This window comes from Lithobates pipiens, unplaced genomic scaffold (genome assembly GCF_037356315.1).
Source record: "Lithobates pipiens isolate NorthernLeopardFrog02 unplaced genomic scaffold, aLitPip1_a1.2 Scaffold_1, whole genome shotgun sequence".
Lineage (NCBI taxonomy): Eukaryota > Metazoa > Chordata > Amphibia > Anura > Ranidae > Lithobates > Lithobates pipiens.
The window spans coordinates 139,768,332-139,792,598 of NW_027507685.1; the positions used below are offsets into that span (position 1 = coordinate 139,768,332).

At 41.6% G+C, this 24,267-nt stretch overlaps 1 protein-coding gene across 4 annotated transcripts in view; it reads left to right on the forward strand.

The window, feature by feature from the left end:
• Positions 1-2,044: 2,044 nt before the first annotated feature.
• The window catches only part of TTF1 (transcription termination factor 1), a 90,339-nt gene continuing 68,116 nt past the window's right edge, over positions 2,045-24,267 (forward strand). The window contains exons 1-4 of one of the 4 annotated variants that reach the window (XM_077477767.1): positions 2,045-2,177; positions 8,764-8,886; positions 9,520-11,211; positions 22,209-22,375. In XM_077477767.1, the coding sequence (XP_077333893.1) occupies positions 8,831-8,886; positions 9,520-11,211; positions 22,209-22,375 (1,915 nt within the window). In that variant the 5' untranslated portion in view covers positions 2,045-2,177; positions 8,764-8,830. Of the gene's footprint in view, positions 2,178-2,219; positions 2,241-8,763; positions 8,887-9,519; positions 11,212-22,208; positions 22,376-24,267 lie in introns of those variants that run through there. The other 3 variants (XM_077477757.1, XM_077477775.1, XM_077477748.1) reach the window with 3 other exon arrangements.

Consider the following 24,267-nt stretch of genomic DNA (forward strand, 5'->3'; position numbering starts at 1 on the left):
GATATCCTAGCCACGTGATATGACGTCCGGTCAGGATATTGCAACCATGTCATTTTGCTATATGGCGGGTGGCAAGTGATTAAACCACACATGTGAGGTATCACCCCATTAGAGCGAGAGCAATAATTCTAGCCCTAGACCTCCTCTGTAACTCAAAACATGCAACCTGTAGAATTTTTTAAACGTAGCCTATGGAGATTTTTAAGGATAAAAGTTTGTCACCATTCCACAAGCAGGCGCAATTTTGAAGCGTGACATGTTGGGTATCAATTTACTTGGCGTAATATTATCTTTCGCAATATATAAAAAAATAATTGGGCTAACTTTACTGGTGTCTTATTTTTTAGTTCAAAAAAGTGTTTTATTTGTAAAAAAAAGTGCACTTGTATGACCACTGCGCAAATACGGTGTGACAGAAAGTATTGCAACGACCGCCATTTTATTCTCTAGGGTTTTAGAAAACACACATATATATATATATATATATATATATATATATATATATATATATATATAATATGTTTGGGGGTTTCAAGTAATTTTCTAGAAAAAAAAATGATTTTAACTTGTAAACAAAAAGTTTGAAAAATAGGCCCGGTTAAGCCCAGTGTGCATGGAGCCATAGCCCGGGTTCACACTGTAGCAACTTTGAACCTGAATCCAGTGCAACTTCTGCACGACTTGTCTACGACTTCAATAGAAGTCAATCCAAGTCTTACCAAAGTCACACCAAACGTAGTGCAGGAATCTTTTTCTAAGTCAGAGTGACTCAAGTCGATCAGAACAGTTCCATTGCACTGAATGGGGGTGCAACGTCTGATACAACTTGTGCTCCAAAGTTGGAGCGATTGTCGCAACAGCGTGAACCCGTCCTTTGTTGATCACACAGCTGCCATTTTAGGAATATATTTTAGGGTGTATTTATGGTCACGGAGCCACATTCATGTGTAGCTTTTTTATGGCCTTCTACACCCCTCAAGGCTGAATTCACACAAGAGTTCCAGCTTGTGATTTTGGTTGCACGCAATTCCATGTGTCGCACGCAGGGCAGCAGGTTTGCTTCATGGGCAGCCCTATACGTGTCGTCTCCTGAAAAAGTTCATGCTCCTTTTTTGGCAACAAGAGTAGCGTGTATCTTAAACCTTGCATCTTGCTGTGATCGCAGCAGAACTGCATGACGTTTGTGATCGATCCCAAATCCTATTGTTAATCCGATACACTGAAGAATTCTATTTCACAAATGTCAGATTCGGGGGATGGGGGGCCCTGACTATAGGAACTCCGGAGAAGAACGCCGATATGAGAACTCCATGGAAGGCGCCAGGTTGTTCTCTTCTTCTAAATACTGACGGCTGTCATTGCGATCCATCCGGCTTCACCGAGCATGTCACCGGCCACCCCTCTATGACCTCCTGGAGGGATGGAAGCCATCCAGATGTGTAGTCAGGGGAGGAGAAGGTTAGACAGCAGTCAGGACAGGCCTGTGTGGTGCAGACATGAGGAGATCACACATGGGGGATCCTATGAGGACACAGGCTGGAGAGGGGGGACAACCTCCCTCATGACACTTCCTCTTCATTCATAGCTCCTGACTGTGCCTGATTTGGTGCAATGTCCCTCTGTCCCTCTTTCCCCCTCATTCATCCCTCATTTTGGTCAGATCCATACAGTTGTATATAAAATGCACTTGTTATCTTTCAAAAAGTGTTTCCCAGTGCTAAACCATCCATCCAATTTCTAAATTGCTGCATTTGTACATTTTAAGAGCCAATATAAAGGAAAAGTAGTGCTAAAAAATAGCACTTAGGGATTTAATTAACTTTTTTGTTGGTTACTTCTCCTTTAAGGGGTTGTGGCAGGAGGCGTGTCGTATATCTACATACGTTTGCTAATAGGTGTGCCTCATTCCCAGCTCAAAATGTTGAGAGCTGTGTTTAACTGTTTATTGCTGTCAGTTATGCAGACACCTCCCTCCTCCCTCCTCTCAGTCCGCGCCTTTCCCATGACACGAGAATACAGCCCCGCACAACCTCCACTCTTACAAGCACTGCGGAGCTCCTCCCCCCGGAAGTGACCTAGCAGCGCCGCTTGTTGTGCCGGAGAGCGTCGTGTGAACGGTCACCTGGGTGGTGATGATGACTTCCGGGGGGCGGAGTGTACACACGTGTGGTGCAGAGGTGAGTGTATGAAGAGGATACCAGAGGATCGGGATGGCGCTGCTCTGTGCCGAGGAAAGTTCTGTAAGGGTCGGCGCTCTGGACATAGATAGGTGTCCAGACATTTGTAGCAGACCGAGCTGTCATTTGTAGTTCCACACACTGACCAGCAGTGGGAGGCAGAAAGCGGAGTCTGGCATTTAAACTTTCTAGCAGGATAATGTGGAACTAAAGACAAAACTTTCTTTATCCATGTAGGTGCATTAAGGTACAGTTTCGTGCAATTGGCGCCCCATTGAGGTGATTTGCCTTCACTTCCTGTCACATAGCCAGAACAGGAAGTCCCTGAACTAGCCTCCCCAGTGGAGGATTTCTCCTTTATTATTACTCGAGGACGACCCCAAATTTTGGATTATTTTTCACTTTAAATGATAAACGGACTAATAGAGGGTGAAACTCCCTAATGGGGGCAAACAGCACATTGTGGTAAACCTGCAAACAAAGCCCTTGTTGTTCCCACTGGAGGCCGCATCCATCTTCAGCCGTCTTTCCTACGGGTCCACGGACTACAGCTGTGTGATGTCACTCCCGCGCAATGCGTGGGGGAGCCGCCGGTCACGGCACAGTGTTCTGAGGAAACGGCACAGGCGGCCGTTCCTTCCGCGCGCCGATGATGCATATACAGAGAATATCTCCTGAACAGTGCAAGTTTAGGAGCTATTTACAGTATAGGCTTACATAGGGGTACAATAGAGTCATGGGACTTTAAACTTCCACTTTAAAAAAAATTCACCATGCCTCGTACTAAATACCCTGGAATGTCTACTTTAAAAAAAGGGTCATTTGGGGGGTATTTGTACTTTTCTGGCATGTTAGGGTCTCAAGAAATGAGATAGGCCATCAGTACTTCAGGTGTGATACATTTTCAGCGATTGGTACTAGGATTGCACTTATACCGAGTATTTGCCTAAGTACTTTTACTCGGGCAAATGCTCCCAATGCCTTACCCCATACCGAAATTCAGTGGGTGGGAGAAGGCGGAGCAGAGTGTGGCACAGTCAGAGTACAGCAGAGCTTTGAAGGTTAGCCTTGCAGCCTGTGTAAGCCTGGCAGGGGTGTGGGTCACTCACAGGCGGGTGCAGCCATGTACATCGGTGACCGGTCCGTCAGAATCGTTAACAGAAGTGATGGCCCAAGTCTCCGTCAGAGGCTGTACACGGCTACACCCTGAACTCGGCCTCAGTAACCTGCAGTCACAAGACGGCAGCGGACATCTGGTTACACCCAGCCCACATAGTTCACTAACTATATGGGCTGGGTGTAACAAGATGTCCACTGCTGCATTCTGAATAGGCTTACTGAGGCTGAGTGCAGGGTGTATCAAGATGGGCTCTTGTCATCACTTGTTATCAGTGCCCAATTTCCATAAGTACCAGCAGTCAGTGTCCATCAGTAAGTGCCAGCCATCATTCTCACATATGAGTGTCCATCAGTCAGTGCCACATATCGGTGCCCATAAATGCCAGCCATCAGTGCCTATCAGTCAGTGGCAGGCCACATATCGGTGCCAGCCATCAGTGCTCATCAGTCAGTGCCACATATCGGTGCCACCTGTAACTGCCAGCCCTCATTGCTGCATATGAATGTCCATCCATGAAAAGTTTGTGACAAGCAAATAAAAACGTTTTATTCTTTCATAATCTCTTGAGTTACAGTTCTTCATAATTATAAAGAAGATATCGTTAGTCTATATTGTGCTTTGAATAATGTCACTTGACATTAAAAAAAAAAGTATCGGTGAGTACATAAAATCGGTACTTGTACTCTGTCTTAAAAAAGTGGTATCGGTGCAACCCTAATTGTTACCATAGCTTGTAGGCTCTATACCCCTCAGTGCCGATTCACGCCAGTGCCGGTTTCCGCATTGCATAGAACTCGCAAGGCAGTTCACACTGACCTGTGAAACGCTGCGGATGTCGATAGAAAGTTAATGACACCCCCAAATCTGTTCTCGTATCACAGTGCGATCTGTGAATTCGGACAGGAATCCGATCACGTGGGTGTGAACACCCATGCGATCCGATTCTGGTGCCAACAACAAAAGGGTCCTGCATGATTTTGGTCTGAATGTGATATGAATTCAGCCATGCAATCTGTATGGCTAAATTTGCATTGCATAGATATTGCATGTGATCTGCACTGAGGTGCAAATCACATGCGATGTCTGACGTTGAACAAGTGTGAACCGGCACTCAGACCAAATAATTTACATTGTTTGAGGTTATTTTTACCAAAGATATGTAGTGGTATAACTTTTGACCAAAATTTATGAAGAAAAATTAACCAATTTGCCAAATTTTCTAACAGAAACAAATAAAATGTATTTTTTTTTTTTTTTTTTTAAATTTATAGCACAAAAAATAATCCAGCGAAATTTCTTACCGTTTAAGAGAGAGGTCTGTCTGAATTTTCAGGAAGTCAGCTCTGTGATTCGCAAAATGCAGCCTGTATTCTGGCAAGGAGGAGGTGTTAGAATGGTGATTACATCATATCCTCTTCTCTCTCTAAACTGTAATCGGCCTACATTTCCCATAAATCCTTGGGATTGGAGAGAATGTGAGAGATACACAAGGCTTGCACATGTAAATGTAGACTCTCCCAGGTCAACATAAATCACGCCCCTCATTCTGCAGCCATGCTGCCCAGTAACACATGTATGATAGGTTACAACCTTATAAATGCAAACCAGTGCAATTTGTAAGGCACCACCAGTACCGCATGTCAGGATCCACCATGGGACCACTAATGCCGCATGTCAGGGACTGTCAGGCACCACCAGTCCCGCATGTCAAAGACCCCCATGTTGGGGACCACCAGTGCCACATTTCAAAGTCCACCATGGGACCACCAGTGCCACATGTCATGGGACCACCAGTGCCACACGTCATGGGACCACCAGTGCCGCATGTCATGGGACCACCAGTGCCGCATGTCATGGGACCACCAGTGCCGCATGTCATGGGACCACCAGTGCCGCATGTCATGGGACCACCAGTGCCGCATGTCATGGGACCACCAGTGCCGCATGTCAGGGGACCACCAGTGCTGCATGTCTGGGAACACCATGTCTGTTCCACCAGTGTAGAGCTGGATTTTTATCGGAAATTACTTGTATGACATAGCGGGGATCTCCCGTTCTGTCAGATATTGTATATGAAAACACCGATTGCTGATGCCTCGTTGGTATAGGAACAGTGGGCTGTCAATCATAATACCGGTGGGACATCAGTGATCAGTGTTCTCATATACAATACCTGACATAGCAGGAGATCCCCCACTGTGTCATACAAGTAATTTCTGATAATCCGCACTCTGCATTTAGAAAGCAGGCTGGGGGACAGTGGTGGGGTGGATTTCTGGCAGGAGCAGAGGAGGGGGGAGGAGAAGGGGACCTCCCATGGGTGGCACAGACTGGGGGGCTGAGAGACCCCCCTCCACCCACTACATGTCTGCTTCCTGCCTGCTTGCTTTACAGAGAACTACAAGGGGGCATGTCAGACCGTTGGCTGAGGTTACAGGAGGACTAGCAGCCAGCAGTCTTGCAAACTAGAAGTCAGCAGGCAATAATGTTTTTTTTAGTTCAGCAGCCTAATGCAGAGGAACTACAAAGCTCAGAAGAATATGGGTGACATGGTGATGGTAGGAGATCAGGAACAAGGACATGGGGGGATTTTGCCTGGAGTTCTGCTTTAAATGAAACCTAAAATGCGGTGGTGTTTTGCTGCGATTATCGCAGCAATTTCGTAAAGCTGGTCACCCAAACAGGAGCATAAGCTTCTTTTGGGCAACAAGCTTCGTATGTTGCCATATGATTTGTGTGATAATTGCAGCAAAACCGCTGTTTTAGGTGCCATTAAAAAAATTAATGGCACTTTGAACATGTGTATTGCGATTTGAGATCGCAGGTAGAATTTCAACGATTCTGCCCAAGAAAAGGTGAATGGATTCTTACAGTAAAACTCCACCACAGAATCCAACTCCTTCACCCCCCGCCCCTCTTCTATGCTGACATTTTCAAATATCCGTAGCTTGTGCACATTCGCCACTGATCTCTACTATGTATTTGGAACCGGCAGCGACCTGCTGCTCATACGTGCAAATGTTGTCAGTGTTTGGTATATGGGAACTGTAGTGGCCTTCGGCACAGAAATTCCCCTCCATGTGCGTACAGTTGTGATCTGCGCATGCGCTGAATCTTGCAGCATGTGCATCCTTGATAACATGCTGCCACCTGGGATTAGCTATACATTATAATAACCTTTTATAATAATAAAAAAAACAAAAAACACTGCGCTTGGATCAAACCTAAAATGTGAAAAGAAGCAACCAGCACTAAGAGCTCAGATGTATACATAAATGGGTAAGGTTCAGCGCTAATAAATCACAATACATCCAAAGAAATGACAAAATTAACATGCAAAAAAACCTTTCCATCAGAGAGTCCAATAGATTAGTGGAAAACCACATATATAGTCCACAAATGAAAAATGAAAAAAAATCTTCAACTTGTAGTAAAGAACACCTTGTGCTGAGAGACAGCTACGTGATATCCCTCCAAAGGTGGATGGTTTGCCCCAGCCAGAGAATATTACAGCTTCTTAACCAGAAGATATTGATCTCTCTATTACTGTATGCCCCGCTGTACGAGATATAATACTGGAGTTGCTCAAAAATATGATATAAAGAGCACTCTCATAGTGTTAAACTGTATAGTGTAAAGATTTCTTAAAAGCTTGGGAGTACACTTGCATTAACCTTGAGCCAAAAAAGCTTCACAGGCATATCTGTATCCCTATGGCATTTCTATGAACTTCACAAAGCGGCCCCAACAGTCACTCAAAGATCGCGTGCGTGATGACATCACTGTCGTAGGCCCCACCCTACACTTTGTCAGAGATGTTGTCTGGCTTTCTGCCTGTCCCCCAGACAACATCTCTATTACTGACATTATCAAGCATGTGATCTTTGACAGCGGGGGGACCGCTTTGTGAACCCATAGGAACTCCCTAGCATTACTGATATGCTTGTGAAGCCTTTTTTTGGCTCAAGTTTCAAGTGGTATTAAAGGTCTGGCATTTAAAAAAAAAACACGTTCTACTTACTTGCTCTGTGCTGCGGTTTTGCACAGAGCAGCTCTGATCCTCCTCTTCTTAGGTCCCCACCGGCACTCCTGGCTCCCGACCAGTTCCCCCCGATAGCAAGCCACTTGCTTATGGGGGCATTGGTGCATGCTCACTCCTGAGCCCTGCTCTATGTGCCAATAAGACACATAGAGCCGTGGCTTGGCGTTGCCCCTGCTCTCTCTCTCTTTATTGGCTCACTGGCTGTGATTGGCAGCGGTGGGAGCCAATGGCTCCTGCTGCTGTGTCAGCCGATGAGGAGAGGGAGTCCTCGGGACAGCTGAGGCTCTCCTGCACATGGCTAGATCGGATGGGGCTCAGGTAAGTATTGGGGGCTTTGAGGGGAGCAGCACACAGAAGGTTTCTTACCTTCGTGCATAGAGTAAATGCATGAAGTTAAAAAAAAAAAAACTTCACCCTTAAAAACTGTTTTAATGTCAGTGTATTTTCAAGCTTTTGATAAAGGGGAGGAGCCAAAGCAAATGAATGCAGCCACCACATCTAATGATTGGTACGCTGCAATATATTACATTTTTGGTTATTGGTTTAATGCCGCTTTGCATACTTAACCACTTCAGCCCTGGAAGATTTGGCTGCTCAATGACCAGGCCATTGTTTGCGATATGGAACTGGGTCTCTTTAACCATTGGTTTGCACAAAAGTTATAGCATCTACAAAATAGGGGGAATAGTTATGGCATTTTTATTATTTTTCTTTTTGCTAGTAATGGCAGGGATCAGGGATCATTTTTTTTTTTTTACTGTTTTTATTTTTTTTATCATGACTGCGACATTATGGCGGACAGATCGTACGCTTTTGACACATTTTTGGGATCATTGGCATTTATTCAGCGATCAGTGCTATAAAAATGCACTGATTACTGTGTAAATGTCACTGGCAGGGAAGGGGTTAACACTAGGGGCAATCAAGGGATTAACTGTGTTCCCTGGGGAGTGATACTAACTGGGGGGGAGGGGACCGACTGGGTGAAGAGACCAATCGTTGTTCATAGTTTGTATGAACAACAGATCACTTTCATCACCCCTGACAGCAGAGTTCTGTGTGTTGAAATTGATGGACAGGGAGCCCTTGATGTCGGCACCCCAGGATAAGTGGAAGTTCCACTTGTGAGATGTTAAATTGCACACTAGTGCAAATATACTGTAAGTATAAACATTAAAACCATGCCTGCTCTCTAGCATACCACAATACACAGATGTGCTGATGCTATTTGTTTCTTAGGGTGCCCAACACACTGCAAGTGAACGTTCATATGGGATGAGCGAGCCCCCAGTTTTTGGCTTTAATTGTACATTTACGTTGTGTCTTGGATTTTGCTTTGCTCATGTGAGCAATATTCAAATTGTAGGCACAAATGCTTGTCTACAGATAAAATGATATATGTATTTCTTTTTATTTTCTAATAGAGTGTCCATACAGTCCTCGTATACATAGGATTGGGAGAAACTTCATGAAGACACACCTTTCTAAAAAATGTCCGGCTATTTGACTGCAGATCATCATGTTAAAAAAAAGAAAAACAAAACAGGTAATATTTGCTGTATTTGTAATGGAAATGTGCAAAAAACAAAGAAGCAGCAGTATGCAGATAGTGATTGTTAGATGCAGAAAAGTAGAATTTACATTATCTTTCACAGGATGCCCTTTTACTTTAAATTCACTCATCAGTGCCCATCAGTGAAGGAGAAAAAATACTTATTTACAAAATTGACTGACAGTAACTAAAACTTTATTTTTTTCCAAAATTTTCCCTCTTTTTCCCCAAAAAATTAAATTAAAAATGCAGTAATTAAATACCACAAAAAGAAAGCTCTATTTTGTGTGAAAAATAAAATGATTAAAAATTCATATGGGTACAGTGTTGGATGACCACCCAATAGTCATTCAAAATTTGACAGTGCTGAAAAATGGCCTGGGCAGGAAGGGGGTGAAAGGGCCCTGTATTAAGGTGGTTAATTGTGTCTACATGCGTTTAGCCATGTTTTGCCCTCAGGTACACCTGTGCTGTATGCCATGTTATGTGCATTCATAAGAGTTTTAGAAATCTCCTGTACATGCATTTAAACCCTGGTTTGACACCAGCAGTGTAAAGAGTCATAAGATGCATTGTTTTGGGTTTTCAAAAACCTGAACTGAACAGTAAATTTCTTACTAATAATTCCAGATCTATCACTCTCAGAAGATGTCTTTTATTCCGAACACCCTGAGTTAGAGGGGTCTGAGGAAAAGGAGGAGGAGGAGGAGGAGGAGGAGAAGAAGATGAAGAAGAAGAAGAAGAAGAAGAAGAAAAGTAAACATAGGAGTACAGATGACGAGACATTAATGGACGTTAGCTCCTTGGATAACCTCTCACCATCTTGCAGCCGCAGCATATCTTCCAAATTTAAAGGGCAAGAGGATACTTCAGAGCAGGTGTTGTCAAACCAGGACTATAATTCCGACACTTGGAAGTCTCCTAAAAAGAGAAAGAAAAAGAAACATATAGAAGTGCCTGTGGACGAGGCTGTAGAGGAGACAGATCATACTGGCCAACCAAGCTTGTATGATAGTCACGGTATGTCCGATGAAGTGGCTGTTTCTGGAGAAGTCCTCCATAGAGACTCTGTAAGAAAAAAAAAAAAGCGACATAGACCCTCAGATACCGGAAGCCTGAAGGAAGAAGTTTTAGAGGACGTACAACAAACATCCTCAGAAGTCGCTATAAATTTAGATATTGATGTGGAAAATCCTGTAAGAAAAAAGAAAAAAAAACACAAATATACATTTTTGGAAGAAGAGAATTTTAGTCATGGCATCCAACAAACAGTTGAACTGAACAGTCCGTTTCAAGTTGTCTCTAAGAAATCTAGGCAAAAGGGAAATAAAGTATCTGTGGAGGAGACGGGTCATACTGGCCAACCAAGCTTGTATGATAGTCCTGGTTATTCCGATGAAGTGGCTGTTTCTGAGGAAGTCCTTCATAGTGAATCTGTAAGAAAAAAGAAAAAGAAGCACAGGCCCTCAGAGACCAGAAGCCTGAAGGAAGAAGTTTTGGAAACATCCCCCCTTGTCACTGTAAATGAAGACAATAATGTGGAAAACTCGGGAAGAAAAAAGAAAAAAAGACACCAATATGACATTTTGGAAAAAGAAAATGTGAAAGATGGCATCCAACAAACTGTTGAACTAAGCAATCCGTGTCGGGTTGCCTCTAAGAAACCTCGGCAGAAGAACAAGGAAGTGTCTGTGGAAGAGACGGATCATACTGGCCAACCCAGCTTGTATGACGGTCATACCGATGAAGTGCCTGTCTCTGAAGAAGCCCTCTATAGTGAATCTGCAAGAAAAAAGAAAAAGAGGCATAGAGCTACTGGAGAAGATAGTACATTCAGTGATGAAAGGGAGTCCAGAACAGATGGCTGCCTAAGCCCAAATGTCAGAAATTCTGATAAAGTGACTGTGACAGAAGACTTGTCATTTAATGAAAATACAGATTTAGAGAGTTCTGAGCGAAAGAAGAAGAAAAAGCATAGGACTAAGGAGGTTGATAGTCAGACAGAAAGTAGTATATGTAAACCTTTCAAAAGATATACCAGTCCAGAACCAAATGGGGAAGATGTTGTGGTGGCTGAGCGATCTAAAAAGAAGAGTGGCAAATATTTAGATGCAACTGCAGAGGAGACATCTGAGAACATCACAGAGGCAACAAATGGCGAGGAAGACGCTGAAAATGCGGGTGTTCCAGAAAAGCGCAGGAAGTCTATAAAGCTCGAGCCTTCAGAAGGAAACCAGGATCAAGATGTGACTGCAGAGTTGGAGGAATCGGACAGAAATCAGATGGAAACTTCTCTTGATGCGGAAACCAGTGTCTGGAGGTAAGAGATTTATGTTCTAAATTTTTTGCAGGCATATTAACAAGGGGCAGCTGATCCTAAAGCTCCCCCTTTTTTTTTTTTTTTTTTTTTTTCTTTCATTAAAACATGTTATACTCGCCTGCTCTGTATATTGGCTTTGCACAGAGCAGCCCCAATCCTCCTCTTCTAGGGGCCCCCTGCCCAGAGCTCCCCTCCCCCTGCTGAGTGTCCACCATAGGAAGCTGCTTCTTATAGGCACACTCGTTCTAGCTTGGTCCTGCCCCCCACGTTCTGCTCACAGGTTTTGACTGACATCAGCAGGGGCCAATGGCACACGCTGCTCTCGGCCAAGCCTGTGAGAGCTGGGAGAGGAGGAGCTGAAAACGTGCGTACCGCTGGGCTGAATTCAGACTCGGTGAGTATTTAGGGGGGGCTTCGGAGGGGAGCTGCATGTAAAAGGTTTTTCTAACCTAATGTAGAGAATGCATTAAGGTAAAAAACCTTTTACCTTTACAGCCCCCTTCTCCACAGCATTCAGCATTTTCTTTTGCTCCCCAACTGCTCCACTCAATCATATGGAGTATATAAAAACACAACAGAGCAACACAACTGCAGGGTCTGTATTCCTTCTAAATTGATAAGGGAGCTCTCCACAACAATACAATACTACAAAAAAACTGTGATATGGATATGGGCTCAACCCTCCCTTTGTATTAATCGCAAACTGTATATACTGGTGAACAAGTAAAATTGGGGGGGGGGGGGGGGGGGGTGGAGTGGAATCTATATAGATGGATGCATGACGACTCCCAACTGCATTGAAATAGGTATCGTTATTCTACTGTGTATATTAAAATGCACAAATGGTACACATTCACCTTTTAGTACACATTCACCTTTTAAAACACAGGACTATCCGAAAAAACGTCCTGCTGTCCCAGTGCCAAATTACTTTAAAATCGAAATGTGCATACTTTTATATTACCGTATTTATCGGCGTATAAGTTTAGGAGGGAAGTTTAAGGGGAAAAAAAATTACATTTAAATGCCCATCGATGCAGCCTTATCGGTGTCCATCTGCAGCCTTGTCAGGGTCATTTTTAGCATTGTCAGTGTCTTTTTCAGCTTTGCCATTTAAAAATAGCACCCCAGAGATACAGTGTCGGGTGTCCTGCTTTCAGCCGCCTTCGGTCGTTCTCGGCAGCTTTCGAGTGCTACCGAGAGAGGCCGAAAGCCGCCCACAGGCTCACAATCGGTGGGGGATCAGAGTAAAACACGCACCCATGATTTTCCCCTGAATTAAGGGGGAAAAAGTGTGTGTTATACGCTGATAAATAGGGTATATTGACTTCGCAAGTATAGATAAACTACCCAGACAAAAATTTGGTACTACAATATATGAATCAAGCAAAAAGACCTAAACAAAATTTGTCAATAATCGTTCCACGTTAAAGTATTTTGCATTGTGACCAAATGCATTCAAAAATGTCTTAAGAGTTTGTTAAGCAGATGGTTAACATCCAACTTCTTTAGCTCTCTCAGTACCAGCAAATAGTAATACACAAAACAGTCGTTGATAGACAAGCAGTATTTATCATGTAGGTTCAGGTAGATGCATACTTGGTATATCCTCAAAGAGTGGAGGTAGGCAGCAGGGCTGGAGCCTGACCGGTTTCACCGGTAATTTTGGCTGCCTCTCGGGCTTCTAAGCATTTTTGAATGCGTTTTGTCACAATGCACAAGACTTTATATGCCTATATTGCCACATATGTGGCACTGTGCATAAGTATCTGCAGGCACTGAGAGTAAAAATCTGGATGTATATTGTTTGCCTAAAGAGTTTCCTAGATACTTGCAACATGCTTTACTTCAACATATAATATCCTGCATACTGCTAATGCCTTATCTTCTTCACTGCATATGGGTCATTATATATTTGACTATGCTGCTACAGTATGCTGAAGCTAAAGGTCCATGGGTGTGACATCATACACCACTGAAAAGGTGAATGGATATTGTTGCTACACCTGTTAAGTGGTTACTCTTGCAAGGGAGGGAGTACATTGCATTGTGAGTTACACTAAATCAACAGTGCCTTGGGAAAGTATTCGGCCCCCTTGAACTTTTCAACCTTTTGCCACATTTCAGGCTTCAAACATAAAGATATAACATTTTTATTTTTTGTGAAGAATCACCAACAAGTGGGACACAATTGTGAAGTGGAACGAAATCTATTGGATAATTTAAACTTTTTTAGCAAATCAAAAACTGAAAAGTGGTGCGTACAAAATTATTCGGCCCCTTTACTTTCAGTGCAGCAAACTCACTCCAGAAGTTCAGCGAGGATCTCTGAATGATCCAATGTTGTCCTAAATGACTGATGGTGATAAATAGAATCCACCTGTGTGTAATCAAGTCTCTGTATAAATGCACCTGCTCTGTGATAGTCTCAGGGTTCTGTTTATAGCGCAGAGAGCATCATGAAGGCCAAGAAACACACCAGGCAGGTCCGTAATACTGTTGTGGAGAAGTTTAAAGCCGGATTTGGATACAAAAAGATTTCCCAAGCTTTAAACATCCCAAGGAGCACTGTGCAAGGGATCATTTTGAAATGGAAGGAGTATCAGACCACTGCAAATCTACCAAGACCTGGCCGTCCCTCTAAACTTTCAGCTCAGGCAAGGAGAAGACTGATCAGAGCTGCAGCCAAGAGGCCCATGATCACTCTGGATGAACTGCAGAGAACTACAGCTGAGGTGGGAGAGTCTGTCCATAGGACAGCAATCAGTCGTACACTGCACAAATCTGGCCTTTATGGAAGAGTGGCAAGAAGAAAGCCATTTCTCAAAGATATCCATAAAAAGTCTCGTCTAAAGTTTGCCACAAGCCACCTGGGAGACACACCAAACATGTGGAAGGAGGTGCTCTCGTCAGATGAAACCAAAATCAAACTTTTTGCCCACAATGCAAAACGATATGTTTGGCGTAAAAGCAACACAGCTCATCACCCTCAACACACCATCCCCACTGTCAAACATGGTGGTGGCAGCATCATGGTTTGGGCCTGCTTTTCTTCAGCAGGGACAGGGAAGATGGTTAAAATTGAGGGGAAGATGGATGCAGCCAAATGCAGGACCATTCTGGATGAAAACCTGTTGGAGTCTGCAAAAGACCTAAAACTGGGACGGAGATTTATCTTCCAACAAGACAATGATCCCAAACATACAGCAAAATCTACAAAGGAATGGTTCACAAATTAACGTATCCAGGTGTTAGAATAGCCAAGTCAAAGTCCAGACCTGAATCCAATCGAGAATCTGTGGAAAGAGCTGAAAACTGCTGTGCACAAACGCTCTCCATCCAACCTCACTGAGCTCGAGCTGTTTTGCAAGGAAGAATGGGCAAGAATTTCAGTCTCTCGATGTGCAAAACTGATAGAGACATACCCCAAGCGACTTGCAGCTGTAATCGCAGCAAAAGGTGGCTCTACAAAGTATTAACGCAAGGGGGCCGAATAATTTTGCACGCCCCACTTTTCATTTTTTTTATTAGTTAAAAAAGTTTCAAAAATCCAATAGATTTCGTTCCACTTGTTGGTGATTCTTCACAAAAAATAAAAATTTTATATCTTTATGTTTGAAGCCTAAAATGTGGCAAAAGGTTGAAAAGTTCAAGGGGGCCGAATATTTTCGCAAGGCACTGTGTACATGCCTTTAAAACCTCCTCTGGACTCGTAGTATTCCACGCATCAGTTTAAAGACACTCTGCTATAATATCTGTGTGAGGGAAGTGATATGAATTACGTAAACGGGGATATATTCTGCCTCCTCTAGACTATAGAGGAATCCAGCTACGTTCAACATAAAAATTGTCTTGGAAAAACATAAATGCCGTTTCTTGCCAGTTCTCTTTCAGATGCCATAAGGTTAAAGAGGTTGTAAACCTCCAGAAAGAAAAAACAAAAGCTGCAAGACAAAGGCATAATGAGCTAGTATGCTTCACATACATAGTGCCTTATTATAGGCTTACCTATATGTACAAAAATATTGCTCTTTAAAGCAGAATTCTACCCAAAAGTGGATCTTCCGCTTTAAGCATTGCTTGCCCCCTTACAAGCCACATTTGGCATGTAATTTTTTGGGGGGGAGGGTGGGTTCCTAGTTTTGAGAGGGACTTCCTGTCCCACTTCCTCCTTCTGGCCACCTAGGCGGCCCCTCCCTCTCTGATATCTTCTGGGACACGTCACAGGTCCCAGAAAATTGCCTGTCCACTCAGAGAGCTTAGCTCTCATATCGCAGTACCAGATTTTTGCCTGGGCAGTTTGTATATACTTAATAAATTAATATAATATTAAAAGTAAACCACTTTATAAGTAATTTGGTGTATATTAATGAGGAAAATGGGTGGGACACCAAGTCCATTTTTTTTTTTTTGTATAGTCCTGTGTTTTTGAGTTGAATGCGTTTTTACAAAAAGGTGAACTAATCATTTAACCACTTTAGGGCCTATTTTTCAGACTTGTTTAAAAGTGTTATATATATATATATATATTTTTTTTTTGGATCGGAGATGACTAGCATGTGGTTTGAACACTTTCAAACACACGTTTTCCTATACGGAGCTGCTCACATATGCGTTCACCACTGCACCTGAGCTTGGCGGTACGGAGCGTGTTAAAAATGTATGCAGCAACTTGTTTTTTTTTTTATTCTTACACTGTTCTTTTAAAAAAAACTATATATTGTTTGGGGAAAAAATGGGTCCCTTTTTTTTTTTTTTTTTTTTTTTTTTAAGAGCAATGGGCGGAAGTGACGTTTTGATGTAGCTTCCGCCCTGCAATTGTATGGAGCCGAGCAGGGGGTCATCTTCCCCCCCCCTCACTCAGCTCCACACCTAACACGGAAAAGAATGCGATCGCCTCCGCCACTGCCGGGTGCTTCGGTAAGCGGTGGAGTCCACTGGGAGGGAGTACCCTCCTGCCACAGATTAATCCGCCGCAGTGACCACTTTTATCTGAAAGTGGACCACCCGGTGAAGAAGTGAATAACCAGGGTTATGGCAGCTAGCTACTGCCATAACGATATCCCACTTCAAAGTACCGCTGTATAATGACGGCCGGCAGTCTGTAAGTGGTTAAAGTGTTTGTTAAATTAATATTCTGGGCTCTAGAATAGGGACTGTGTAATGTGTAATCTGCTCCCCTCTTAACTGTTTAAAGTTTCTAAACTGTTTCCACCCTGATCACCATGGTCAAAGTGCCTCCCTCTGTGATAGGCTGCCTGCTCTGCTTCTTATGAAACTAAAGATATGTTGGTATTGCGCTGCCCCTATATTAAATAAATAATTTGCTCCGAATGTAGCAGGCCTCTTTTTGGCAAATTGGGAAAAAGAAATGGTGTTCAGCGATAAACCTTCAGAACTAATAATATGCAAAAGATATATAGACGATATCTGTATATTTTGGAAAGGAGACCAAGATAAGCTTACTTTATTTTTGGAAAAATGTAATCAGAATAGAAAAAACATAAAATTGACATGGGAGATAAGCAAAGAAAAAGTAACATTTCTAGACCTAGAAATTCTACAAGAAGGATCAAGATTGAAAACACAAAGCACTTTAAAAATGTTGATAGAAATAGTTACCTCCCAGTAGAGAGCTGGCACCATAAGAATTGGATTTTTAATATACCCAAAGGACAATTTATGCGACTTAGACGGAACTGTTCTAATATCGAAACATTTTTGAGTCAAGCAGAAACAATTGGACAAAGGTTCATCACAAAGGGGTACGGTAAAGATCTGATTGAGAAAAAGATAGAAGAAGTGAAAGAAATGGACCGTGGAGTTTTGATCCGAGATAAGGAGAAGAATAAACAAGAAGCGAATATGAAAGAATTCCCATTAATTTTCGATTTTAATATACAACATAGGAAAATTGAAAAGATTATTAGAAGGAATTGGAATATACTATTAGCTGATGGATACCTGAGTGACAATTTTACCAAGGAATCCAAGATTTATATATAAGAGAGCACCGACACTCCGAGACAAAATAGTGAAGAGTATACCAGATCCCCCCAAGAAACCTTTCACCTTTTTTTCTAGGAAAGGCTTTTTTCCTTGCAAAAGATGTTATGCATGTAAAAGAACAAAACGTCCTAATGAAAAGAAATTTGAATTCAAATCGACTAGCACGGGCAACACATATGAAATAAATAATTTTATTTGCTGCAATACAGAAGGAGCAGTATACGTTTTAGAGTGCAGCTGTGGTCTACAGTATGTAGGACGGACCAAAAGACCACGTAGCGTGCGTATTAAAGAGCACTTTCCAAGTTACCTGTCCTGAGATGTCTGTACCAGGCCAGACGGCTGATAGCCATAAATTGGCAAGCCAAACATCCCCCAGCAATCGAACAATGGGTCAACACAATTAACGCCACCATTTGGTGTGAGAGAGCAACGTATATTAAACAAAACAATCTTAAAAAATTTGGAGCAATATGGAATCCTTGGCTGATCGACATGGGATATCCCGTAGGGGAGCCCACTGAGAGGGTGGGTTAGTGTATGCCTGATGGGCTGGGGGCGTCGGATTTCTATCTCCGGCTTCCCCGGTTCATTGCCTTGTGTCCCAATAAGTGCTTATTACACCCCAATCAGCCAACCATTATAGGAAGGGTTGGTATTAGCAGCGTGTGCTCGAAGAGGGAGGGGGGGGGGGGGGGGTTGGGGAGGGATTGGGGTGTAGGGCAAACCCGGCGTGAGTATGGGTACGCCCTCGCCATTGTATTATATATGTATGAAATGATGATCTCTGTGAAATGTGGGACATATTGTTATTTTGTACCGAAAATTTTTCTCAATAAAGATGAATTATTTAAAAAAGAGCACTTTCAAAATATCCTTAAGGGATATGATTAGCGTGTCCAAGCACTTTCTTCTACATCATGATAAAGACCCCTCGGATTTGAAATTTTGGGGAATAGAGCCATATATTAAACATTGGCGAGGTGGTCACAAGGTGAGGACATTGAGCCAAGTAGAGTCCAGGTGGATCTTCACTTAAGACACTTTTGCACCTAGAGGTATGAATATAGAATTCGATCTGAACTGTTTCCTTAATGATTTCTAGAGTGATAGTAGATACCTGGATACCTTTTTTCTGAAAGAATTACCCCAAATAATAAATTTAGATTAATGGTGGATATATAATTTTTTGACAAATCTCCACCAACCTTATTTCCGACCCTCCCCCCCCCCTTTTTTTTTTTTATACCAATAATTCTAATTAGGTGATTTTTATATTTTTTTTATTTTTTACTCCTTTTTTAATAAAGATTTTTATAGAGTTTTTATTATATTTTTTATTATTTTTTTCAAATTTTTTTTTTTCAATTTTCTTTTTATTAGCGTGTGTGCGTGTGTGTGTGTGTGTGTGTGTGTGTGTGTGTATATATATATATATATATATATATATATATATATATATATATATATATATATATATATATATATATAAAATATATACACATTTTGATGCTTTTTTGTTGTGATTTAAGGTAATGTGCATCTCAGTTGGCGTCCTTCCACCCGATTTTTATCTTTTCCTATAATAAAATATACGTTTTAATTACTCTTTTTCTGCATAGGATATTAACCAGCCGTTTAACTTATGTATTTTATTATAACCCACAAAATGGCGCCTCCCGTTCGGGCGACACATTGGCATATTATTAGCCCCTATGTATTCTATTATAACCCACAAAATGGCACCTCCCGTTCGGGCGACACATTAGCACAGGGGTTGACAAATTTGCTTGGAATCTAGGAGCCAGCTAAAAAAGTTAGGAGCCAGGTCCGTGACGGCGATCTGGACCTGTCCCTGGCCTGACATGGAGACGAGTGAGGGGAAGATAGCCCCCAGCCCCCCACCTGTCTCCAAGTCATTGCCCATAGCTCTTAGAGGGACATTTTTAAATTGCATTTTAGTGTAAATATGAGATGTGAGGTCTCTCTGACCCCAGATCTCATATATAAGAGGACCTGTCATGCTTTTTTCTATTACAAGGGATTTTTACATTCCTTGTAATAGGAATAAAAGTGACACACATTTTTTTTTTTTTTTTTTTAAAGAACAGTGAAAAAACTAAAAATAAAAGTTAAAATAAGAAAAAAAAATGTTTTAAATGCGCCCTGTCTCGCCAAGCTTGCGTGCAGAAGCGAACGCATATATGAAAGCGGTGTTCAAACCACACATGTGAGGTATCGCTGCGAACGGTAGAGTAAGAGCAATAATTCTAGCCCCAGACCTCCTCTGTAACTCAAAACGTGCAACCTATAGAATTTTTTAAACGTCGCCTATGGAGATTTTAAAGGGTAAAAGTTTGTCGCCATTCCATGAGCGGGCGCAATTTTGAAGCGTGACATGTTGGGTATCGATTTACTCGGCGTAACATTATCTTTCACAATATAAAAAAAAAAAATTGGGCTAACTTTACTGTTGTCTTTTTTTTTTTATTAAATAAAAAATTTTTCCCCAAAAAAAAGTGCGCTTGTAAGTCCGCTGTGCAAATACGGTGTGACAGACAGTATTGCAAGACCACCATTTTACTCTCTAGGGTGTTAGAATAAATAATAAAAAAAAATATATATATATAATATATATATATATATATATATATATATATATATATATAATAAATAATAAAAAAAATATATATATAATAATATAAATATATATATATATATATATATATATATATATATATATATATATATATATATATATATATATATATATATATATATTTTTTTGTTTTTTTTGTTTAGGGATTCTAAGTAAAGGGATGGAGAAAGACTGGCAGGCAATCCCATTAGCATTGTTGGTTGTAATTCCAACAGCCACCACAAGAGGGCGCCAGATTCCAGAAGGAACCATCGGATCACAGAAGGCCTCAAAGCCGGGGGCTCAATTACCGGCCACCTGCGGCGCGGCCCGACGCGATCGCGCGCGGGGGGTCCACGGAGACGGGATAACCCCAGCTATGCTGCCCCAGGCGCAAGGTCGCTGATTCTAGTCGCCAATGCGACCTGGCGACCGGGTTTTGTCGAGCACTGCATTAGCATATTATTAGCCCCTATGTATTCTATTATAACCCACAAAATTGCGGCGCCCGTTCGGGAGACACATTAGCATATTACTCGCCCCTATGATAGTAAACATGGCCACTTCCTATGACACTATAGTGGCCTCATGGGATTATGGAGTGAGTACAACCGAGGTAGAATGATGCACAGTGTATGTGCATAGTAGGCTCCGCTACTAGGGCTCCGAAAAAATGGCGGCCATATACACATGTATTGTAAACCACCAAGAAAATGGCGCCTGGAATAAGGATGAAATGACTATAAATACTGATTTAGCATGCCTTCCCAGCATCCCCTGATGAAGTCACGTGGTGTGATGTCACGCTTAGGGACGGGAAGGAAGCTGACTGTGGATGCACTTTCTGCTGATTACTAGAAAAATGCTTTTTTCTATCTATTAATGTGTGAGTACCCTGTGTATGAAATTTTTTAATAAATGCTATTTGTGAAATACTACACTATGGTATTCCCTCTCTATTAATATATTGGGTCCTATGGAGCAATCAGACTAAAATTCAAAGGAGAAGGTGACCCGAATTTACTAGGAGAGAAGACATATAAAGAAATTTATATACCTTTATGCAAATCCCTCCTTGCTATAGCTAAGGGGCCACTGCCCACTAAAGTGTGATCACAGCGGGATTAACCACTGGGAGATCCACACCTCAGTTGAATTTGCACAAGTTTGCACAAAGCACTTGCACTTAAAGGAGACCGTTGTTTATTTATGGACTTGAATATTTATATCTTTTTATTTTTTTACTTTTTGATGGATTTCAATATGTATATTTAATCTACAGAGGCCGGATTCATTCTGATATAACGTATGTTACAGCCGGCTCTGTAGTGCATTTACTACTATATATATTTTTTGTTTAATTCTAAAGTTTATTTCCATGTGATCAGGAGAGGGTACCCTCTTTTTGGTCTAGGTATACTCTTTCTTATTTTCTTGTATATCATTTGTTTATTATTAGGGTGGTTCACTTATATCACCTGTGGAGAGTGTTTACTTGCACATTTATAAGACGCACCTGGCACTTTATGATCAATTCACTGTTTTTTGCTTTGCACTGAATTGAAGCAGTTGTGTTTCCAGTTGTGTTTCCGTGGAGGTTTTCAATTGACTTTTTATTTTTTTATTTTTATTTTTTTTTCATTTTCTCTGCACATTATCATTTATCATTTATCAAACAATATTTTCATTTATTTGGATTCTATCACCTCTGTGGTGTGTTTATTTTATTTAATGTAGCACTTTGCACTTTTTGATATTATTCAGTGTGTGTGTGTGTGTGTGTGTGTGTGTATGTATATATTATATTATATTATATTTATGTTACACTATTGATTTGTGTAACTAGGCATTATACCCTCGAAGGGTTATTTAATATAGGGGCAGCGCAATACCAACATATCTTTAGTTTCATATTAAGTGGATACGGTGTGATCCATTCCGGTAGTAGCAGCAGCCCCTGACATTTGATAGATCACAAGTGGTAGCGCAGGAATAAAACACTATCATTTTAAACTTCTCTGCTTCTTGTTTTGGCTCTTGAGGAGGTTGGGCTGCAGATAAACAGGTACAACTTATGTAGGTGGATTTGCTTCATCTCTGCATATTGCCTGAGGCTAGTAATTTTTTGGGGTTTATTATCACTTTAATTACAAAACTGTCTTTTCTGTGAGTGTCTGGAAAAAGTTTTCTCTTTTTAGACTGCCTGCTGACTCCTAATTTGGACCTTCCAGCTCTTGAATTCTTTGCTGGCCTGTCTACCCGTTGTCGAACAATGACTTCAGTTTTAATCACAGCTTTAGCAACCTTTTGTTGTAGCAACACTTTTTTTTGTTTTTTTTTGTTTTCAAAGGCCTAAACGACGTATACATTCGGCCAATGAAATCCTCTGTACCATACCTGAAAGAGACCTTGCTCTACTGGAGGAGTATTTCCCCAAGATAAGATCTAGGGCAGTGAGGACTGTCGAAGACTTAATTATCTATGAACTGCACAGAATCAAAGAAGCCAAAGCAAAAGGTATGTTAGTGCGGAAACAGGGCAATATAAACAATCACCTTGTAAAACAACCCATTAAGTTTAAAATGGAAATGAAAGGTAAGACATTTGTGTATTGATATAAAAGAGTGATCACATTCCCTGTGTTTTCAGCTGCATAAAAGCTGGGGAGAGAAGAAACAGCAGTACACCGATCTTCCCAAGGTCGGTTGGTGGTGGTGTCAGGACAAGTTTGATCATTGGAGGAGAGCAGCTAGAGAACTGACCATGGTGTGTTCTGCTTAGTGTAGTCAGTTTTTAATAGTAAAGCAAAGGGACTTGGAGGAACACCAGGGATTTCACACAAGGGAAGCAATACAGAGAGAACAGGATACTTTCTCATACAAGTATATGGTAACAGCAGGCACATATCAGGAATATGAAAAGTCAGGGTGACATATTCTTTAACTGCTTGCAGACCATCCCGTGCACATATACCGCAGCAGGGTGGCCGCTCTGTGCCAGACACGTACCTAGTAAATGATCTGACACTTCTGGGTCTGGGGGGCGTGCTGCCGGTGATCCACTCCTGCTGTGATTGGACACAGCGGCAGCCAATTAGCGGATCCAGCGGACATGATGTCCAAAGGGACCCGCCGATCGTTCGGGAGTCAGGCAGAACCATGGCTCTTTACCTTCCCCCAATGAAAGCAGCTCCCCCACAGTTTAACTCCCTAGGAATACATTTAACCCTTTGCCCCTGGTGTCAACCCCTTCCCTGCCAGTGTCAGTACCGTGACCGTGTCTGTTTTTAGACACTGATCCCCAAAAAGTGTCATGCGTCCGATTTGTCTGCCGCAATACCGCAGTCCCGCTGTAAGTTGCTAATCGCTGCCATTACTAGTAAAAGATTAAAATATCCCATAGTTTATAGGCGCTATAACTTTTGCGCAAACCAATCAATATACATTTTTATTACGATTTTTTTTTCTTTTGCCAAAAATGGAGACTATATATTGGACTAAATTGATGATTTTATTTATTTTATTTTTTTTAAGGTTTTATTGGTTGTGTTTTATAGCAGAAAGTAAAAATATAAAAATTATTTATGGCGCAATAAATAAAAACAGCAGAGATGATGAAATGTCACCAAAAGAAAGGTCTATTTGTAGAAAAAAAAAGGACAAATTTTATGGTACAGGATCGCATGACCGCGCAATTGTCAGTTAACCATTTCAGCCCCGGAAGGTTCCACCCCCTTCCTGACCAGAGCATTTATTGCAGTTAACTGGTAATTACACGTCCATACAACGCTGTATCCAAACAAAATGTATGTCGTCCCCCCCCCCCCCCCACAAATAGAGCTTTCTTTTGGTGGTATTTGATCACCTCTGCTTTTCTGATTTTTTTTTTTTTTAAACAATATTTTTTTACTTTGCGCTATAAAACATATCCAATAAAAAAAAAAATTCAAAAATCTAATTTCTTTATCAATTCAGGCCAATATGTATTCTGCTCTGTTTTTGGTAAAACAAATTGCAAAAGTTATTGAATCTGCAAACTGTGAGATTTTTATGGCATTTTTTATATTTACTAGTAATTTTTTGCAGGATTTTAGCTGTCAAATCGGACACTAAATGACACTGGGGATCAGTGACACTAATACAGTGATCAGTGCTAAAAAAAAAAAAAATGCACTCACTGTATTGACACTGGCACGGGAAAGGGTTAACATCAGGGGTGATCAAAGGGTTAAGTGTGCTCCTAGGGAGTGCTTTCTAACTGTGGGGGGTGGCTTAACTGGAGGAAGACATCTGTGTTCCTGCTTAGCAGAAACACAAGATCTCCATCTTCCTCTCTGACAGAATGGCGGTCTGTCCTATTTACATTGGCAGACCGCCGTTCTGACTCTCCTTTCAATGATCCGCAGGTCC